Raw genomic sequence first — 15,903 nt, forward strand, 5'->3', positions numbered from 1 at the left:
CTTTTCACCCCATCCTTCCCGCTTCCCTTAGAGCATCAGAACGTAGTTCCATGGAGACTCTGTCGCGGTTTTGATCACCTCTTCATATTTCTTCGTCCCTACTTGCGTGACGCGATGTCCTCACCACCCCGCTCTGGGGGCGGGACCTCACCAACCTACCCATCCCAAGTGCCCTTACCTAACAATCCACGCAAACGACCATCTCTACATCTGCAACAAAGTCATGGCCCTCAGAAGCGCAGAAAGCAAGCCTCTATAGCCTCAGGCGCCTCTTCCGCACACCCACTCCGTCAAACATCCTTCCCCCCCAACGAGATCGCAGTTGAATCAGCACTCCTTAGCCCTAGTGTTGAGAGCGATATCACAGGCTTCACAGGCGATGGCGTTCGTAACGCCAACACAGCAACGAGCGCTAAGGGAGGGAGGAAGCGGGGGAAGAAAGGCAAAAGGGAAGTCAGTGCGAGCGTCAAAGGCAGGGGCGCTCAAAGTGAGCGAAGTGCTACAGGGGACATTGCGGATGAGGAAGACGAAGATGAGGATGGAGGAGAAGGCTTGATGGACGATGGGGGAGAAATGGACAAAGCGGCGGAAAAGAAGAATTTGAGCGTGCTTGTGGATGCATTCAGTCCAGAACAGGCGGAGCGGTACGAGATGTTTCGGAGAGTCAAATTGAAGAAAGAGACGGTGAGGAAGGTATGTACCCTAATTCTCAATCATTAAGGGGCGATGACTGATAAGAGGAATCAGATTGCAAACTTTACGCTTGCGCAATCTGTCCCACCAGCTGTAATCACGACGATCAACGGTTATACCAAGACCTTCGTAGGTACCCTGATTGAAAGGGCAAGAGAAGTGCAGCAGCAGTGGGCTGTTATCGAGACACCACCAGCAACCCCAGGAGCGACGCAGATTCCTCCCGATCCTCCCGATCTCGGTGTGGAGAAACCAAAGAACAATAGTGCCATTCGAAGAGCAAGTAGCGGATCGATTGATCCTGAGCTGTTGTTCGGAGAGGATGTAAACGCAGAAGAGCACAAACCACACGAAGATCTTGGTCCTCTTCTTCCTGATCATCTGCGAGAAGCTCTGAGACGGTACCGGCGAGACGGCGAGGCAAATAGCACTGGTTTGACTGGGTTCAGTGTCGGTCTTGGTGTATCAGGGACAGGCTCCGCGCGGCTGCAGGGTAGGAGACTCTTCAGATGATATACTCCATTCAAGGCTTCCGTCGATTGAGAAGAGCTCTCGGTGGCTGCGTTCAACCCTATTAACTCACGCTTCCTCGATCTCTTTACCCTCCATTTTCTTACCTCCGCTACTCCCTGCACCACCCGCAGCAACCATGTTCAGAAAGCCCTTTCTGCTCATCTCACCTACACGCTCCTCCGTCCGATTTCTCAAACCACCTTGGGCTCTCGCTTCCTCTGCCTTCACCTGCGCTGCCCTGACAGCATTAAAGAGCTTCACCACACCCCTCTGCGCTGTCTTCCTTAACCGTTTCTCCTGCTCCTGTAGCTCTCCTATACTCATTCCACCTTCCCCCTTCCCGTCAGCATCCATTACAACTCCAGCCCCTCCTCCTGTGCCAAGCAGCACATTTTTCACCCTTCCCTTGTCGAACGCTTCCCTTTTCTCTTCTTTGAGCTTTCGCTTTGCTTTCTCCTCGAGCTTGCTATTACTCAGAGATTTGCTGGCTTCTTTTGCGGTCACGCTGCGGGAGAGGACAGGGTCGGAACGCTTTTGAGTCGTGAGCTTTGAGGAGAGAATTGTGGAGATAGAATTCGCAAAAGCGGCCGGATCGTTTCGCTTGGATTTTGTCTTTGGTAGGGATGAAGAGTGGGTATTTGAGGGGGTCTTGGAGATAGAGAAATCGGAGGCGTAACTGGAGTCTGAGAATTGCTCTGCCGAGTCAGTAAATTTGGAAACTTCCTGTGCAGTAGATGGTTCTGAGGCATCAGTCTCAGGATCATCAGCTCCGTCAGAATCGGCGAGGTCAACGGCGGGAAAGCTGTGATCATCATTTTCTGAAGCAGAGCTGGAAGAAGAGCTTGTATAATGCTTTTGTTTGCGAAATTTCTTTGGGGCTTTCGTAGCTGATTGATCGTCCCTTTTACGCTTCTTCAAAATTGAGGGTGCCATCGCAGATTAGACCAATTGGCGGAAATGATTTTTGCTGCAGAAAATTGAAGATGATCGCAAAACCCTTTTTCTGTGGGGAATTCAGCTCCGCTCATCCCCGCCCCGCCCGTACATTTCGTGCCTCCAACAGGTGAAGCGATCTTTTCCACACACATATTGAACGCATTAGAGCTGGTCGGATGCTTTTTCAGGACTCACGTAAAGGTTAAAGAACTCTACCATGACTAAAAGAAGGTGACACCTCTACAATACTTTCCTCCAATTCCTCTCTCCTTTTCGACGCCTCCCATCAACCCAACAGTATTCCTCAATATGGTTCTCCAAGATCTAGGACGGCGTATCAATGCCGCTGTCTCAGATCTCACACGGTCTCCAAACCTCGATGAGAAGGCACGTCTCCCCTCGACGCCACCTATTCACCCCACTAACACAACCCTAGGCCCTTGACAACATGATCAAAGAAATCTCCAACGCCCTTATTCAAGCCGACGTAAACGTCAACCTAGTACGCCAACTCCGCAAATCTATCAAGTCGACAGTGAATTTCAAAGACCTCTCCCCTGCCGTCAACAAAAAGCGTTTAATCCAAAAGACCGTCTTCGATGAGCTCGTCAAACTCGTCGACCCACACGCCGAACCCTTCCGGCCCAAGAAGGGCAAAAGTAGCGTCATAATGTTCGTCGGCCTACAAGGCGCCGGCAAAACCACCACATGTACGAAACTAGCACGACATTACCAGGCACGCGGCTTCAAGTCCTCACTCGTCTGCGCGGACACCTTTCGAGCCGGGGCTTTCGATCAACTAAAGCAGAACGCAACGAAAGCGCGAATACCGTATTTCGGCAGCTTGACGTCCACGGACCCGGCACAAGTGGCAGGCGAAGGCGTTGCGAAATTCAAGAAAGAGCGATTCGAGATTATAATAGTGGATACGTCGGGGAGACACAGGCAGGAGAAAGATCTCTTCGATGAGATGGTGCAGATCCAGCAGGCCATCAAGCCAGATCAGACCATCATGGTGCTCGATGCGACGATAGGTCAACAGGCAGAGGCGCAGAGTAAAGCGTTCAAAGACGCTGCAGACTACGGTGCTATCATCATTACGAAGACAGATGGGCATGCGTCTGGGGGAGGAGCCATCTCCGCTGTCGCGGCGACGCACACGCCGATTGTATTTCTGGGAACTGGCGAGCATCAACTAGATTTAGAACGGTTTGCGCCGCAGCCGTTCATTTCGAAACTGCTGGGGATGGGGGATATGCAGGGCTTGGTGGAGCACGTACAAGCGCTGAAGCTAGATAAGGGGGAGACGATGAAGCATGTGTTGGAAGGGGTCTTCACAGTCAGAGATCTGCGGGATCAGCTGCAGAATATCATGAAAATGGGCCCTTTGTCGAAAATGGCGGGGATGATACCAGGGTTGAGTAATATGATGGGTGGAATGGATGATGAAGAGGGGAGCATGAAGATGAAACGCATGATCTATATCTGCGATTCCATGACGGATAAGGAGCTGGATAGTGATGGGAAGCTGTTTGTGGAGAAGCCAGAGCGGATGACGAGGGTCGCGAGAGGCAGTGGGACGAGTGTCAGGGAGGTGGAGGAGCTGCTGAGTCAACAGAAGGTCATGGCAGGGATGGCCAAGAAGATGGGAGGTATGAATAAGAATATGCAGAAAGCACAGGGTATGATGGGAGGTGGGAATCGGCAGCAGCAGATGGCTGCTATGCAGAAGAGAATGCAGAGTATGGGCCGAGGAGGCGGGGGCGGAATGCCTGGGATGCCGGGTATGCCTAACATGGGTGGTGGTGGGATGCCCGATATGGCTTCAATGATGAAGATGATGGGCAATATAGGGGGTGGAGGTGGCGGCGGCGGAGGGGCAGGTGGAGGAATGCCTGATATGGCATCTATGATGAACATGCTTGGGGGAATGGGCGGCGCTGCCGGCGCCGGCGGTAGCGGCGGAGGGCGAGGTGCGAGAAGGTAGTCACTGGTTCCGGCGAACGGTCAGCTACCTACAGAGGTATTATTATTAATGAGAATGACTGATGAGGTGAATGAGCCGTCTGCTAACACTTTTGCTAAAGTTACATAAAGGAAGGGATACCTGGCTCGACTTACAATCAAATATATTGCGACTACAGGTAAAGCGAGAGAATCTGAAAATGCTTTTATACTCTATAATATCAATTAACAATGGCGGTTAGCAAGTCAGAACCTTTAAGAGAAGGAGGCTTAGGAAATATATGACTCTTTAGAAATAGTTAACATCTACCTTGTTTTAGTCCTTAAGCCACCATTTTCTTCAGTCAGCTGTCAAGATTTCGGGGCCACTAATAAGTCAGATTCAATCTAGTAAATGACGCAGAATGCCGCATTAAAACTGCTCGTCATGAAATACAGCCGGCTCTCAATATGTGCGAGTTGTAGAATTGCCAATTGCAGCAAGCGTCAACAAGGAATCGACTATTTCATAAAAATGTAAGAGCTGAGACTCTGATTAACCCGTCAGATGAATAGAGTGGTATCTGCCGTTCTTCGACGCCGGACACCATGCAAGAAAACGACGTTTCCAAAAACCAACCCGCTTGCTCAAAATTCACCCCCTTTTCCACCGGCACCCCCAATAGTAGCGGCTCCCCATACCCCTACCAATCCCCACATGCCTACTCGCCATCCTCGATAGAGCCCTCCCACTCCTTGTTGTTTCCGCTGCGATTGTCCAATCTTGTTGACTTTCATGCCGGGCGCGCCTTTACCTCCTTTGGATAACTCGCTTGCTGATGAAGGGGCTCTACTGTCACCCTCTTCGTACAGGATAGAGCTCATGGTGCCAAACAGACCATTATAAGGTCCCACTTCAACGATTGTTGCCATGGATTTAATCTGTGGCGTTGAACGTGCTACTGCCATTTGGCCTCTCCTGAGCACGGTCTCGAGAGGTAGCTTGACACCCAATTCGATCATTTGACTGCAGAAAGTCGAGACCGAATAGAGATTAGGGGTCAATACCGGATCGATACCTAGCTTCGTTCTCAGAAAGAGTGGAGTAGATGCCGAGATCAAAGTCGGAAGCGCAGCGTGAAGAATAGCTGTAGGTGCGATGGAGAAAGGTAAGAGCCAGCTGGGTAGCGTCTTTAAAGTTGTCAGTATAGATCTTGGTGGATGAGTAGAAGGGGTTAGAATGAGCTTTGTTCGCGCAATGTCTAGGGGCGCCAGGAATATTCCGGCCACGCCGGCGGCTGAGACGGCTACAGCCAACGAAGATAGTGGCGATGAGGATGAAGTGATATCCAGTCCACCCGCGTAGGCAGATGGTCCTGAGGCTGTGAGGAATCCAGATAATCCTGGATCCTGTAGCCCAAGGAGGGCGGAGAGAAATGATCGTACAAATGCTGTGACGGTAGAAAGAAGAATTGAGTATACGAATGTACAGTTAGTGCCTTTCCACACACCCCAAGCGCCTTCTCTATTCCATAAAGAGGACAGCGCACTTGTGACGGACGAGGAGGATTTGAGATCCAAAATGTGAGGACCTAATGGATTTCTGGGCGGTGACTGTGGTTGATGAACTCGAGGGATACCGTCTGGACTAGATGAGAGACGACGTCGTCTACCTCTCGGATGTGTGGAGCTATGGGGGAGGGGAGCTGAAGAGGTGAAGTATGAAGCCGAATCCTCTGAGTCGTCCTGCAGTTGGATTAGCACTTGCGGGCAGGAAATCGCAAACGGCAAGACATACATCAGACGGCAGGTGCCGGTGACCTGCAGGTCTTCTTTTTGAGTCGTTGAGGGAAGGTAGATTTTCGATTCGCTTTTGCTTCCCAGATGTAATAAAGACCTGAAGGACGGTCTTCGCAACCTCAAAAGGCTGGCCAAGAGAGACAATGGCGTACTTCCACACTGCCTGCTCTACCAGCCTCTTCAGTAAATCTGTAGCCGCCGGAGAGGGATCGGAAACGTAGTCGGAATAATCCATATCCGCCAAAATATTGCGTGCGGAGGATCCAAAGCTATTACTTGGAGGCGAGACATGCCTGGAGATATGACTGGTTGTTGTTGGAATAGTATTGGCTTGGGTGGACGTAGAATAGCGGCTCGGAGGAGCATTGTAGTACGGTCTTAGAGGGTTGGGTTCACGGGTTGTTGTCATGAGGGGCTGATGGTATGGCGGCGCTGTGGAGGGAAGAATGGATCATGGAGTTTACTTGACTGTCGATAGCCATGATGTCGATCTTTGCGGAGGGCAACTTTAGGCGAGCGCTCTCCGAGTGGAAAAGTTCGTCATGGCCGAATTTGACTGTTTTGAACTTGATTCTCACTTGAAAGGTTTTGTGCCGAGCATGAGTATAGCTCATAGAGTCTCATGTTGCTCATCATCCTTTCGGAGAGCGAATTCCTCAACGCAAACCCATCAGACTCTTGGTAGAAGTTTCTTACGGTTGAGGCTTTTCAGCAATACACTTGGCCCGGCGCGGAGACCAACAAATGAGCTATGGATAAAGAAGAATACTACAGACTACCACTGGCTATTTCCTAGAAGTCGGCGGAAGCTTAGTACTACTGCGACTCTTTATCATGGCCACATTGATCCTCCGAAACCGGGCGAAGAGTAAGAGCATTTGCTCCAGCATGCTTGTGACGCTTTTACTAAGAGTGCTTAAGGATTGCAGTGACCTTTGTTGATAAAGATGGGGATGAACACCGATTCAAAGTCTCAGAAGGAGACAATCTGCTTGATATCGCACAGGCAAATGATCTAGAGATGGAAGGTAACGTCGTTTCGTCCAATTACAAGACGGGCATAATTTGATACTTGAGTAGGTGCTTGTGGGGGGTCTTGTGCATGCTCAACCTGTCACGTCATTGTTGAAGATGAAGAGTTGTACGACAAAATTCCCGAACCAGACGACGACGAGAATGATATGCTCGACCTTGCGTTCGGATTGACGGAGACATCGAGACTTGGTTGTCAAGTCAAAATGAAGAGGGATTTAGATGGTCTGCGAGTCAAGCTACCAAGCATGACAAGAAATTTGCAAGCAAGTGACTTTAGCGGAGCAAAAAGTGAAAGCGGGCACCCTAGACATGGGCTTCACAATTGCCAATCCTAGACGAGAAGTCGAAACAAGCGAGCGAGGTGATCGTCGTAAGACGCCAGTATATGCCACCGAAGTGCTCCTCTGCCGCTACACCTTTGGTCCGTATCGCGAATGTAATATCTACCTTACGTGACAATTGGTCAACCTGATGCCCCTCCTTGGAGCTTGATGGCGGCGAGCAAGCGTGTAACGAAGGCGATGGCGACACCTAACCAAGAGCCGCTTGCCCTTCAAGCCATTGGTGCACATTAGGTCGGCATTCCCACACTGACGCTTCAAAATGGACGAGGAGGCGCCGCCAGGTGCTCTCCATTGAGGAAGGACGACCGGTCAAGGGCGGGCTTGATGGTGGGTTGCTCAGGAATCCAAGAAGACGATATTAGCCGATTAGAGCAGAAAGCAAACCTGGCTCCTGTCGGGAGATCTTTATCATCCCTTCTCCGTCGACGTCCTTTCCCACAACGCCTGCCTTTTTCAGCACCTCAATTGTTTGATTCACCACACTCTGCCTGACTCCCTTTACCTCCTTCGCAAATTGCACCCCCATCAACCACTCCTCTGCGTCCTCCTTCGAGTAATCTAACTCGGTAGAGATATACTCCACCGCTTCCCCATGATTCTTCTGAAAGAACTTAACCCCCTGATCCAAGAGCGTGAAGAATTCCTCCAGCACGTCCTTGTCAACGACCTCCGGTCTAGCAACAACATGCCAGCTCGGCCACGGCGTCACCACCTCCCCAATCTTCCTGATCTCTCCCGAGTCAAAATACCGTTTACTCGTGAAATGCTCCCACATGAAGAAATCCGCCTTTGCTCCCCCACCACCACTATCATTGGCACCGCTCATGCCGCTCACTCCCTCCCTCAACTTCTCAAATGTCTCCAATACCACAACCTCAAATGGCTCCTCCCCTTCCTCCAACCAGCCCATCTTATCCCCCACCACAAACCCCATGACGTAACTCCCACTGCCTACCCTACTGACCCCCATCCGCTTCCCCTTCAACTCCTTCATCCATTCTCCCGGATCAGACTGCGTGGCGAAGTCCTCACGTTTTCCACCCGTGCTGATCGCCCAGCGCAGGGGATTCTCGACATAGGTGCCCACGAGGGCATAGGGTGGGGGTTGAGTGGGGTTACGGGCGAGCCCCGCGATCCAACCTTCAGTGAGACCGATGCCGATGTCGATGGATTGCGATTTCAAGGCTTCGATCATGTGGCCTGTCCCCGAGGGGAAGGGAATGAGTGTCCATGGCGCGTTATGCTTGGTTTTGGCGAAGTAGAGGGGAGTAGAGAAGTGTTCAGGCACGTAGCCTATGCGGAGGGGTTCTGGGGCCATGGTGAGTGGTGGAGATGGGGTGGTGTGATGGAGGCTCGATAGTGAGTGCAAGAAGGAGAAATGTTCGGAAATAGAGGCTGTGGATTGATAAGAGACGAGTGGGGCTCTTGGACCAAGTGGTTCATGCTCAGTGACATATGCACATGCACCACATCGGGATCCTCATATTTGCATGTTTCTTTTCATTCCATGGCTGCTCTGAGCATGGGTGCAACCTTCTTTCGACTCTTGCTAAGATCCTTCTGCGACCAGGCTTTCCTCCAAATATTGTCTGATACGGAAGCTTGAAAGCAGTCCAATTTGAGAACCTCAAGATTCAGTTCCCTCGCCGCTTTTTGACTAAAGCCCTCGATTTTCTCCTTCATCCCCTCTATCTTCAAATCAGCCTGCAAAAGCAACTGCCGTTGAAATGTGTTGTCCTCCGTGAAAGCTGTCATGACTGCGAAGACATGAAGCTGGTTCTTTTCCATGAAAAAGTCCAACGCTTTTGGGAAAGATGGGCCCTGATCGCTACGAACTCCTCTTTCTTGTTCCGCCTTATGCTGCAGAAATCCCAAATCTTTCACTACACTGCCGATTCCGATGTCACTTCGTCCAACGGTCCAATGCTTGTAATCCTTAATCAACACTTCTCCGAAAGAGAGCCCTCCGATGTTGGATTTTGCACCATTGACCTCGCTAAAGAACGCTTTCCTGTCCCATGATTTTGCCGCTAGCGGGGACAAATTAATCCTGGCCTCGAGGTAGTCGACAGCCTCCCGGTCGGCTGCCTCAACCTTTCCTGATGCAGTCAAATCGACCGTGTCGATTAGTATGCTTGCAAGTGCCATCTTCGCAAGCTGTGCGTCCCATCCGCGTGTAAACGCCCGGTCATTGATAGCTGTCTCACCTTGGCCGTGAGCGGCGCCAGTAGATAAATCATCATTCGATATTGCATCCCATGCTGATCTGAAATAGCGAGTCACAAGGCTGGTGCAAGATCCTGCTTTCTCAACAATTCGAGGTTCACATTTGCATGATGATGGAATGAAGCTCTCATCTTCATGGTGATCTATCACACCCTCAAACTTACCGCTCGGTATTGTCTCAAGACTTCCTGTCGGTTTGTTATGGTCTACAAGGATCCAATGGACATATTCGCTCTCTATAGCCGTCTCAGGCAAGTCTTCAAGAGTCAGAAGTGCACTGGGCTCAATGCCAGCGTGTTGGCATACAACGTTAAACTCAGGGCGAAGTCGTAAGCCACTTTTCTGTAGGTTCAGTAACGGGACATAGACCGGTGAATGTGCGTTTTGGGGCGGAGAGATAGATCTTATGTAAGAGTAAAGAACTGATGCTGTAAACGAGTCAAGGTCTAGAGCTGTAATCAGAGACAGGGTTTAGATGAACTTCAAGCAGTCAGCACCTGCAGATTGATTGCCGACCACAATGTTTATGTTAAGGCCTGCTTCAACATGATGCCAAAGTCTAGGTTTTACGTGGCCCAAAAACGCTCGCAATGAGTTTCGTGGGAAGGCCATCCTCAGTCATTGAAATTTGATCGGGGAAGTGGGAAATCAATACATATCTCACTCATTTGTCAGTACTGAAAGGTTTTTAAGGATTCCTTGCACAAATTCAAGGAAATGATTGCAGCTGAATTCCACGTGCAAAACATATGACGACGGACGTCACCAACGAACGCCGGAAAAGGGGTTTTTTCTGACTAAGCAGCTTTACGAATACGGCGGTCTTGACGACCAAACAGCGTATGGACTCTGTTCCAATTTCAGCCACAAGCTTGAAGCATGAGTTCATTCCCGCTGAAATTGAGCTCATTTCAGTGATAGACTTCGATCCGTTGAGTTACAGTGCAGGACCGGTCAAACATTCGTAGACAGCAATAGAGGGACCTTGTACTAGACGCTGTCCAATTTCTTGCAGGACTTTGCTAGGTCAAGATTTGCCTCCAACGAAGATGTCTCATGACAACAATATATAGGGCCATCAAATCCTCAATTTTTAAGCGAAGATTACTTGATTGATACTTTCTACATCAACGTTACAACAAGCATGTCACAGCTTGACACCCTCATATGTGGAGCTGGTATAGCGGGCTCGACGCTCGCATACTGGCTAGCTCAAGCCGGTCACAAAATTACCCTCATAGAGAGAGCGCCCGAGATACGAAATTCAGGACTCGGTGTAGACGTACGTGGGCCTGCTGTCGAAGTCATCCGACGCATGGGAATCTTAGAGCAGGTCCGAGCTCGGACAACAGGCGAGGAAGGGATAGCGTTCGTTGACTCCAAAGACCACACCTTTGCGTTCTTCGGCATCGATGAGAATAGTCTTGAGACAAATCCAACATCTGAGATTGAGATCATGCGCAGCGAGTTGGCAAAGCTTATTACCACGGCCGTCATGGACGACAAAAACGTCGAAATTAGGTATGCAACTTTTGTAACAGCCATTACCCAGGATGAGCAAAAAGCTTTCGTAACTTTCAACGGCGGAAAGATAGCAAGCTTCGACCTGGTGATTGCAGCAGATGGACTTGGTTCATCGACTCGAAAGGTGATTCTTGAAGAAGATAAGGATCAGGGGGCTGTACGTTCACTCGGTCAATACACAGCTTATTTCAGCCTTCCTCGCGAGGAGCGTGACGGCAAGCTATGGAAATGGCACACGGCACCGGGATCGAGGATCCTCACAACACGTCCCAAAAACGACACGGAGTCTTGTGCATACCTGTCGATAATGCCAAAAGACGAAGCACAATTCCAAAACATCTTGAAAGGCGGCGCTGCTGAACAAAAAGGCGAATTAACAAAACGTTTTGATGGCGCCGGCTGGCAAACCTCGCGTCTCCTCTCAGCTATGCAGGAGGCAGACGACTTCTATCTCCAGCATATAGCACAAGTCAAGCTACGCTCTTGGCACAACGGCCGGCTAGCTTTGGTGGGAGATGCTGCGTATGGCCCTTCGCCGCTGAGTGGCGTGGGAACTAGTCTCGCTATCTTAGGAGCGTACGTACTTGCTGGAGAGATCGTCAAATCTTGGAACAATCCTGTCGCCGCTTTTCAGGCATACGAAGAGAAACTTCGCTCCTACGTCGAGAAGAAGCAGAAAATTCCTCCAGGAGTCCCTAGACTGGTGAGTCCAAATAGTGGTTGGGGTGTTTCAGTGTTGAATTGGATTGTCTGGTTTATGGCATGGAGCGGGATTCTCAAGTGGATTTCGCGCTTAGCGTCTGGAGGGGACAATGAGCTAAGTGTCTCCGAGTACGAATTTGGGAGGTAGAGACTGAGAGCTGGTTTCTTTGTGATTCGCTAGCCAACTCCACTCCCTGTCAAGAATGACTTACCCCAAATTCGATTGAGTTGAAACAGTAAATCATTATACTCTAGAGAAGGAATGTATTGAAAAGGCCTTGGACTGTTGATAAACACGTATTCCATGCAGCGCCGGATGTTTTGGAGTACAACTCGAGGTAAAAGACTGTAATTCAGGGAAAGCCAGCTAGGATTGCCTTTCAACCATCCGAAGAAAGCGAAGATAAAAATAGTATCTCAATCAGCGCCTCACCATGTGCCAACTTTTGCTCAAGTCCAGCTTTTTGCACGCGACGATATCATGTAGAATGTTTTTACTGTCTTAATCCCAGAATTAATTCAGACATACCTTGCTTGCTGTCGCTCTCACTCCACTTACCTCCGAACCTCGACGAGTAAAGTTTAGGGCGACTTGCCCCAGTCATACAAAACTCCTTACCTGAGCTGATGTGTTGCTGCGAAGGTGGAGACGTGCCTACATATACCTTGTAATGACTACCCAGCGGGCTATTAGGGCACTCTCAAGGAAGGTGCAATGTGATGTAAATTTACCAGTATTAGGGTATTGTAAGCGGATGACCATCCTCACGCCACGAGAACGCATAGTTGGTCCACTACTGGCGATGGCTTCGAGTCAGATATGGAGGATGGACCGTCACGTACCTTACGAGGTCCAGATCTCAGGGGCTAGCGCCAAGTCCTTGATGGCGCGACAACCTGCCTTCAAACGAGGACGGGATTGCGCCTTTCTCCTGAACAATAGACCTTAAACTACATTGGAAGTCCGCGATCATAGCATGATGAAGTCAACGCTACTGCTTTTGTGCGGTACATTGGCTTCTCTATGGGGCTTTGTCTCTAGCACAGCACTCACCTACAAACTCTCCGCAGGGGAACGGGCCTGCTTCTTCAACGATGTCCAGCAGCGAGGAGCAAAGATTGCCTTCTACTTTGCTGTAAATGGCAATGCATCTACCCTCACGCGTTGTGCTGACAGTGGATATCGTAGGTACAATCTGGCGGCTCCTTTGATATCGATTACAGCGTTCTTGGTCCCAGCGACAATGTGATAATGGGCAACAACAAAGAGCGCCAAGTCGATGCAGTCTTTACAGCTAAGGAGACGGGTGAATACAGGTTCTGCTTTGACAATGAGATGAGCACGTATACGGAGAAGATGGTGGACTTTGAGATTGCCGTACAGGCCCCAATCCTTTTGTATCCTTCAAAGGATTGTCCTTAGGATACGTCGCTAACGAGGTCTTCAATTGGCAGGTTGAGGGAGAAGGCCCGTCTGCCCTTCTGCCCGCAAAGCAAACCACTTCGCCTGAACAGACGTCTGGGCTTGAAGAGTCCATATTGAAGGTGTCGCGTGACCTCTCAACCATCAATCGCAATCAGAAATACTTCAGGACGAGAGAGAACAGGAACTTCAGTACTGTGAAGAGCACGGAGACAAGAATATTCAATTTCAGCGTTGTAGAAAGCGGGCTGATGGTATGTATGGCTGGGTTGCAAGTATTCATTGTTAGGTTTTTCTTCCAGGGGGCAAGAAAAGGTAAGCTCTGCTTGGATGTAAGTGCCACCGAAATCATGATTAATGTTCGACGTAGGTTACGTATAGTCAGTGTAATTGATCTACGATTTTCTTGACAACGACAGTCTGCCCCAGCCATTGTCTTTGCTACCATTCCTTTTTAACCCCCTCAAATACTCTAAGCGAGCCTTCTGGTACCCTCGAACAATGAATACAACACTTATCCGAATGGTGATGGTTGGTACAACTGCGTGTCGAGATCTCGCAATCGCCATGATTCGGTGCGACACGTACATACCACGTGCTGTGGCTACCCGTGACTGCACTGTTCTTTTGGCCGACAATGCTGACATAACACTTATATTTCGACGTACAACCCTAATTCTCCACGTCCCATTTCTAACCACGGAACATACAACGTAAAACTGGGGACAATCCTGGTATGGATATACAAACCCGTAGGAAGACTTGCGTCTCAAAAGACGCCCATCCCGACGCCACCACTGGAGGCACATCTGATGGGCTCGGCTTGCTATGCCATCAGCTATCCAGCCTAGCGGTGAAAGCTGGCTCCGTTCCAAGAGCTTCGAAACGGAAGTTCGCCGAAGACTTTAACGCCTCCAAACCCCGCATCAAACGTGTGAGATGCGGCTCACGCGTTACTTTACCAGAGGACATATTCTACATAATTGCGAAGTACTGCGACCAAGGTACTCGTTTTCAACTGAGCCAGGTGTCGACAAATTTCCTGGTGGTTGTCATACCATCTCTCTATCGTCACGTCGATTTGAGCATGCATGCCGCCGACTCCGCATTTTTGTCCCCCTCAGTCGACCATCAAGTAGTACCCGAATCCCTTATTCGAAAACAGAAGAGCTTCCTGCGAACTGTTCTCAAATTACCGAATGTTGCTTCTTGGGTGCGCAGTCTGTGCTGGACGTACTTGCCGCTTGTAGACGATGAAGAGCCGAAGGGGGACGGCTTCGCGCGATGGCGTCAAGATTATAACCGTGTATGGCGACCTCTAATCAACACATGGGAGATACTGGCTCAATTGCCGCATCTCCGGCACCTCAACTTGGGACAGCTGCCAAATTCTAACAAAGCACTATGCATAATGACTCCCCAAGGGCAGCTGGCGTGCAAGCCACAACTAATATCCCTACATGTGAATGGAGCTCTGGAGCCGTTCATTTCTGGATCGATACGCTGCTCCTTTCGAACAGATGTATTGACGAGCTTGACATATAGTAATGTCTCGTTGCATCTCAGATCACTGGAATACCTAAGGGGTCACATCATCGATACACATGGCGAGGCACCTATTTATGACTACGTTTGGATCCACAGACGACCTGCGCTCCAGCGCGAGATCATGAGAATGCTTGATGCTGGGGAAGCACGCCAGCGAGATCGATCTATTCTGTGGTACCCATCATTAAAGCACCTTACTGTCCGAGTCGCTGGCCTGCGATACTCCGAAGAAACATCTTGGCTGTACCTGCTGGCCATGGGCATGAACCACACCATAGTCAACAATCTCGTGGCCGCAAACAGCAGAACTTTAGAAACTTTTGTGTATGAACAAGGACCTCTTAGAAAACCAGCCTTTGGCCGAAAGGTCAATATTTATCGGGTGATGGATTACGAGTTTACCTTACGCCTTGGTCCTCAGCTGCTCCAGGTACAGTGGCCATGTCTGAAGCGACTGGAACTTAGAGGCGTTGGGTGCGGGCACCGAGTTGGAGGATTGATCCTTGTGCAAGATCAGAAGCCGAAGCCCCTGTGTAGATCATGGCAAGGGAATATCAGGGAAGTGATTGGGAAGAAAGCCGAGATGCTTGTCACTACTGAGTCAAGGGTCTTTGACTACATCGACATTCCTGACGCTTCATTCTTGGAAAGGAGATGAAAAATAATTGAGAGGAGGTATCTACAGTATTCCAAGCTGCAGAAGACACTTGTAGAACGAGTACGTTCCACACTTCATCTAGCTTGTCTCGCGCTAGATCGTCTTCTTCTACAACACGATCTTGATTTCGAGCATTTGGGAATGCATAATTCAATTTACAGTCATTTGTCTATCATGACACGAATCTCAGCACTCCCTCCAACCTCAGGGGCTGAGAAATCAATCAAGGTAAGGAAGCCGCAGTCACGTATACAACTTGTCCAAGACGGCAGTCTACAGTGTATGGAGACCGATAGTCTCGGAAACATCATGCTTAAAAGCGTCTCAAGTAAGCGTGTTGAGAAAACAGGATCTTGCAGGCAGCGATCAATTCTCTGTCTCGGACCCACGATTTACAGGTGGAGAATAAGCAGATGACTCGAAGAGAGGCAGCAATACTACTTCAAAAAAATGTTCGAATTCATTCCCCTATTTGTTATATGTTGATGACTTCTCCTTCCTAGCGCTATTTTTCCAGTTCATGAACCCCTTCTTCAAAACGCTTGCTTTGAAAAATT

General features: G+C 49.7%; 8 protein-coding genes across 8 annotated transcripts; 4 read left to right on the forward strand and 4 right to left on the reverse strand.

The window, feature by feature from the left end:
* Window positions 1–114: 114 nt before the first annotated feature.
* KY384_005243 (uncharacterized protein) lies at window positions 115–1,206 on the forward strand (the record flags this gene model as incomplete). Its single annotated transcript, XM_044813744.1, has 2 exons — window positions 115–693; window positions 748–1,206. The coding sequence occupies 2 exons, from the start codon at window positions 115–117 to the stop codon at window positions 1,204–1,206; spliced, it is 1,038 nt and encodes a 345-aa protein (XP_044669045.1).
* Window positions 1,207–1,272: 66 nt separating this feature from the next.
* KY384_005244 (uncharacterized protein) lies at window positions 1,273–2,139 on the reverse strand (the record flags this gene model as incomplete). Its single annotated transcript, XM_044813745.1, has 1 exon — window positions 1,273–2,139. The coding sequence occupies one exon, from the start codon at window positions 2,137–2,139 to the stop codon at window positions 1,273–1,275; it is 867 nt and encodes a 288-aa protein (XP_044669046.1).
* A 451-nt stretch (window positions 2,140–2,590) lies between these two features.
* Window positions 2,591–4,129, forward strand: KY384_005245 (uncharacterized protein; the record flags this gene model as incomplete). Its single annotated transcript, XM_044813746.1, has 1 exon — window positions 2,591–4,129. The coding sequence occupies one exon, from the start codon at window positions 2,591–2,593 to the stop codon at window positions 4,127–4,129; it is 1,539 nt and encodes a 512-aa protein (XP_044669047.1).
* Window positions 4,130–4,734: 605 nt separating this feature from the next.
* Window positions 4,735–6,500, reverse strand: KY384_005246 (uncharacterized protein; the record flags this gene model as incomplete). The annotated part of the gene is made up of 3 exons (XM_044813747.1): window positions 4,735–5,832; window positions 5,885–6,191; window positions 6,283–6,500. 3 exons carry the CDS (start codon window positions 6,498–6,500, stop codon window positions 4,735–4,737), a joined length of 1,623 nt encoding a protein of 540 aa, XP_044669048.1.
* A 220-nt stretch (window positions 6,501–6,720) lies between these two features.
* On the forward strand, window positions 6,721–6,955 carry KY384_005247 (uncharacterized protein; the record flags this gene model as incomplete). Its single annotated transcript, XM_044813748.1, has 2 exons — window positions 6,721–6,754; window positions 6,816–6,955. The coding sequence occupies 2 exons, from the start codon at window positions 6,721–6,723 to the stop codon at window positions 6,953–6,955; spliced, it is 174 nt and encodes a 57-aa protein (XP_044669049.1).
* Window positions 6,956–7,623: 668 nt separating this feature from the next.
* KY384_005248 (uncharacterized protein) lies at window positions 7,624–8,583 on the reverse strand (the record flags this gene model as incomplete). The annotated part of the gene is made up of 1 exon (XM_044813749.1): window positions 7,624–8,583. One exon carries the CDS (start codon window positions 8,581–8,583, stop codon window positions 7,624–7,626), a length of 960 nt encoding a protein of 319 aa, XP_044669050.1.
* Window positions 8,584–8,765: 182 nt separating this feature from the next.
* KY384_005249 (uncharacterized protein) lies at window positions 8,766–10,103 on the reverse strand (the record flags this gene model as incomplete). Its single annotated transcript, XM_044813750.1, has 2 exons — window positions 8,766–9,919; window positions 9,989–10,103. 2 exons carry the CDS (start codon window positions 10,101–10,103, stop codon window positions 8,766–8,768), a joined length of 1,269 nt encoding a protein of 422 aa, XP_044669051.1.
* Window positions 10,104–10,635: 532 nt separating this feature from the next.
* On the forward strand, window positions 10,636–15,346 carry KY384_005250 (uncharacterized protein; the record flags this gene model as incomplete). The annotated part of the gene is made up of 4 exons (XM_044813751.1): window positions 10,636–11,718; window positions 12,907–13,095; window positions 13,158–13,455; window positions 13,917–15,346. The coding sequence occupies 4 exons, from the start codon at window positions 10,636–10,638 to the stop codon at window positions 15,344–15,346; spliced, it is 3,000 nt and encodes a 999-aa protein (XP_044669052.1).
* Window positions 15,347–15,903: the final 557 nt, after the last annotated feature.

This window comes from Bacidia gigantensis (genome assembly GCF_019456465.1).
Source record: "Bacidia gigantensis strain McMullin 20006 chromosome Unknown contig_245, whole genome shotgun sequence".
NCBI classification, from domain to species: domain Eukaryota; kingdom Fungi; phylum Ascomycota; class Lecanoromycetes; order Lecanorales; family Ramalinaceae; genus Bacidia; species Bacidia gigantensis.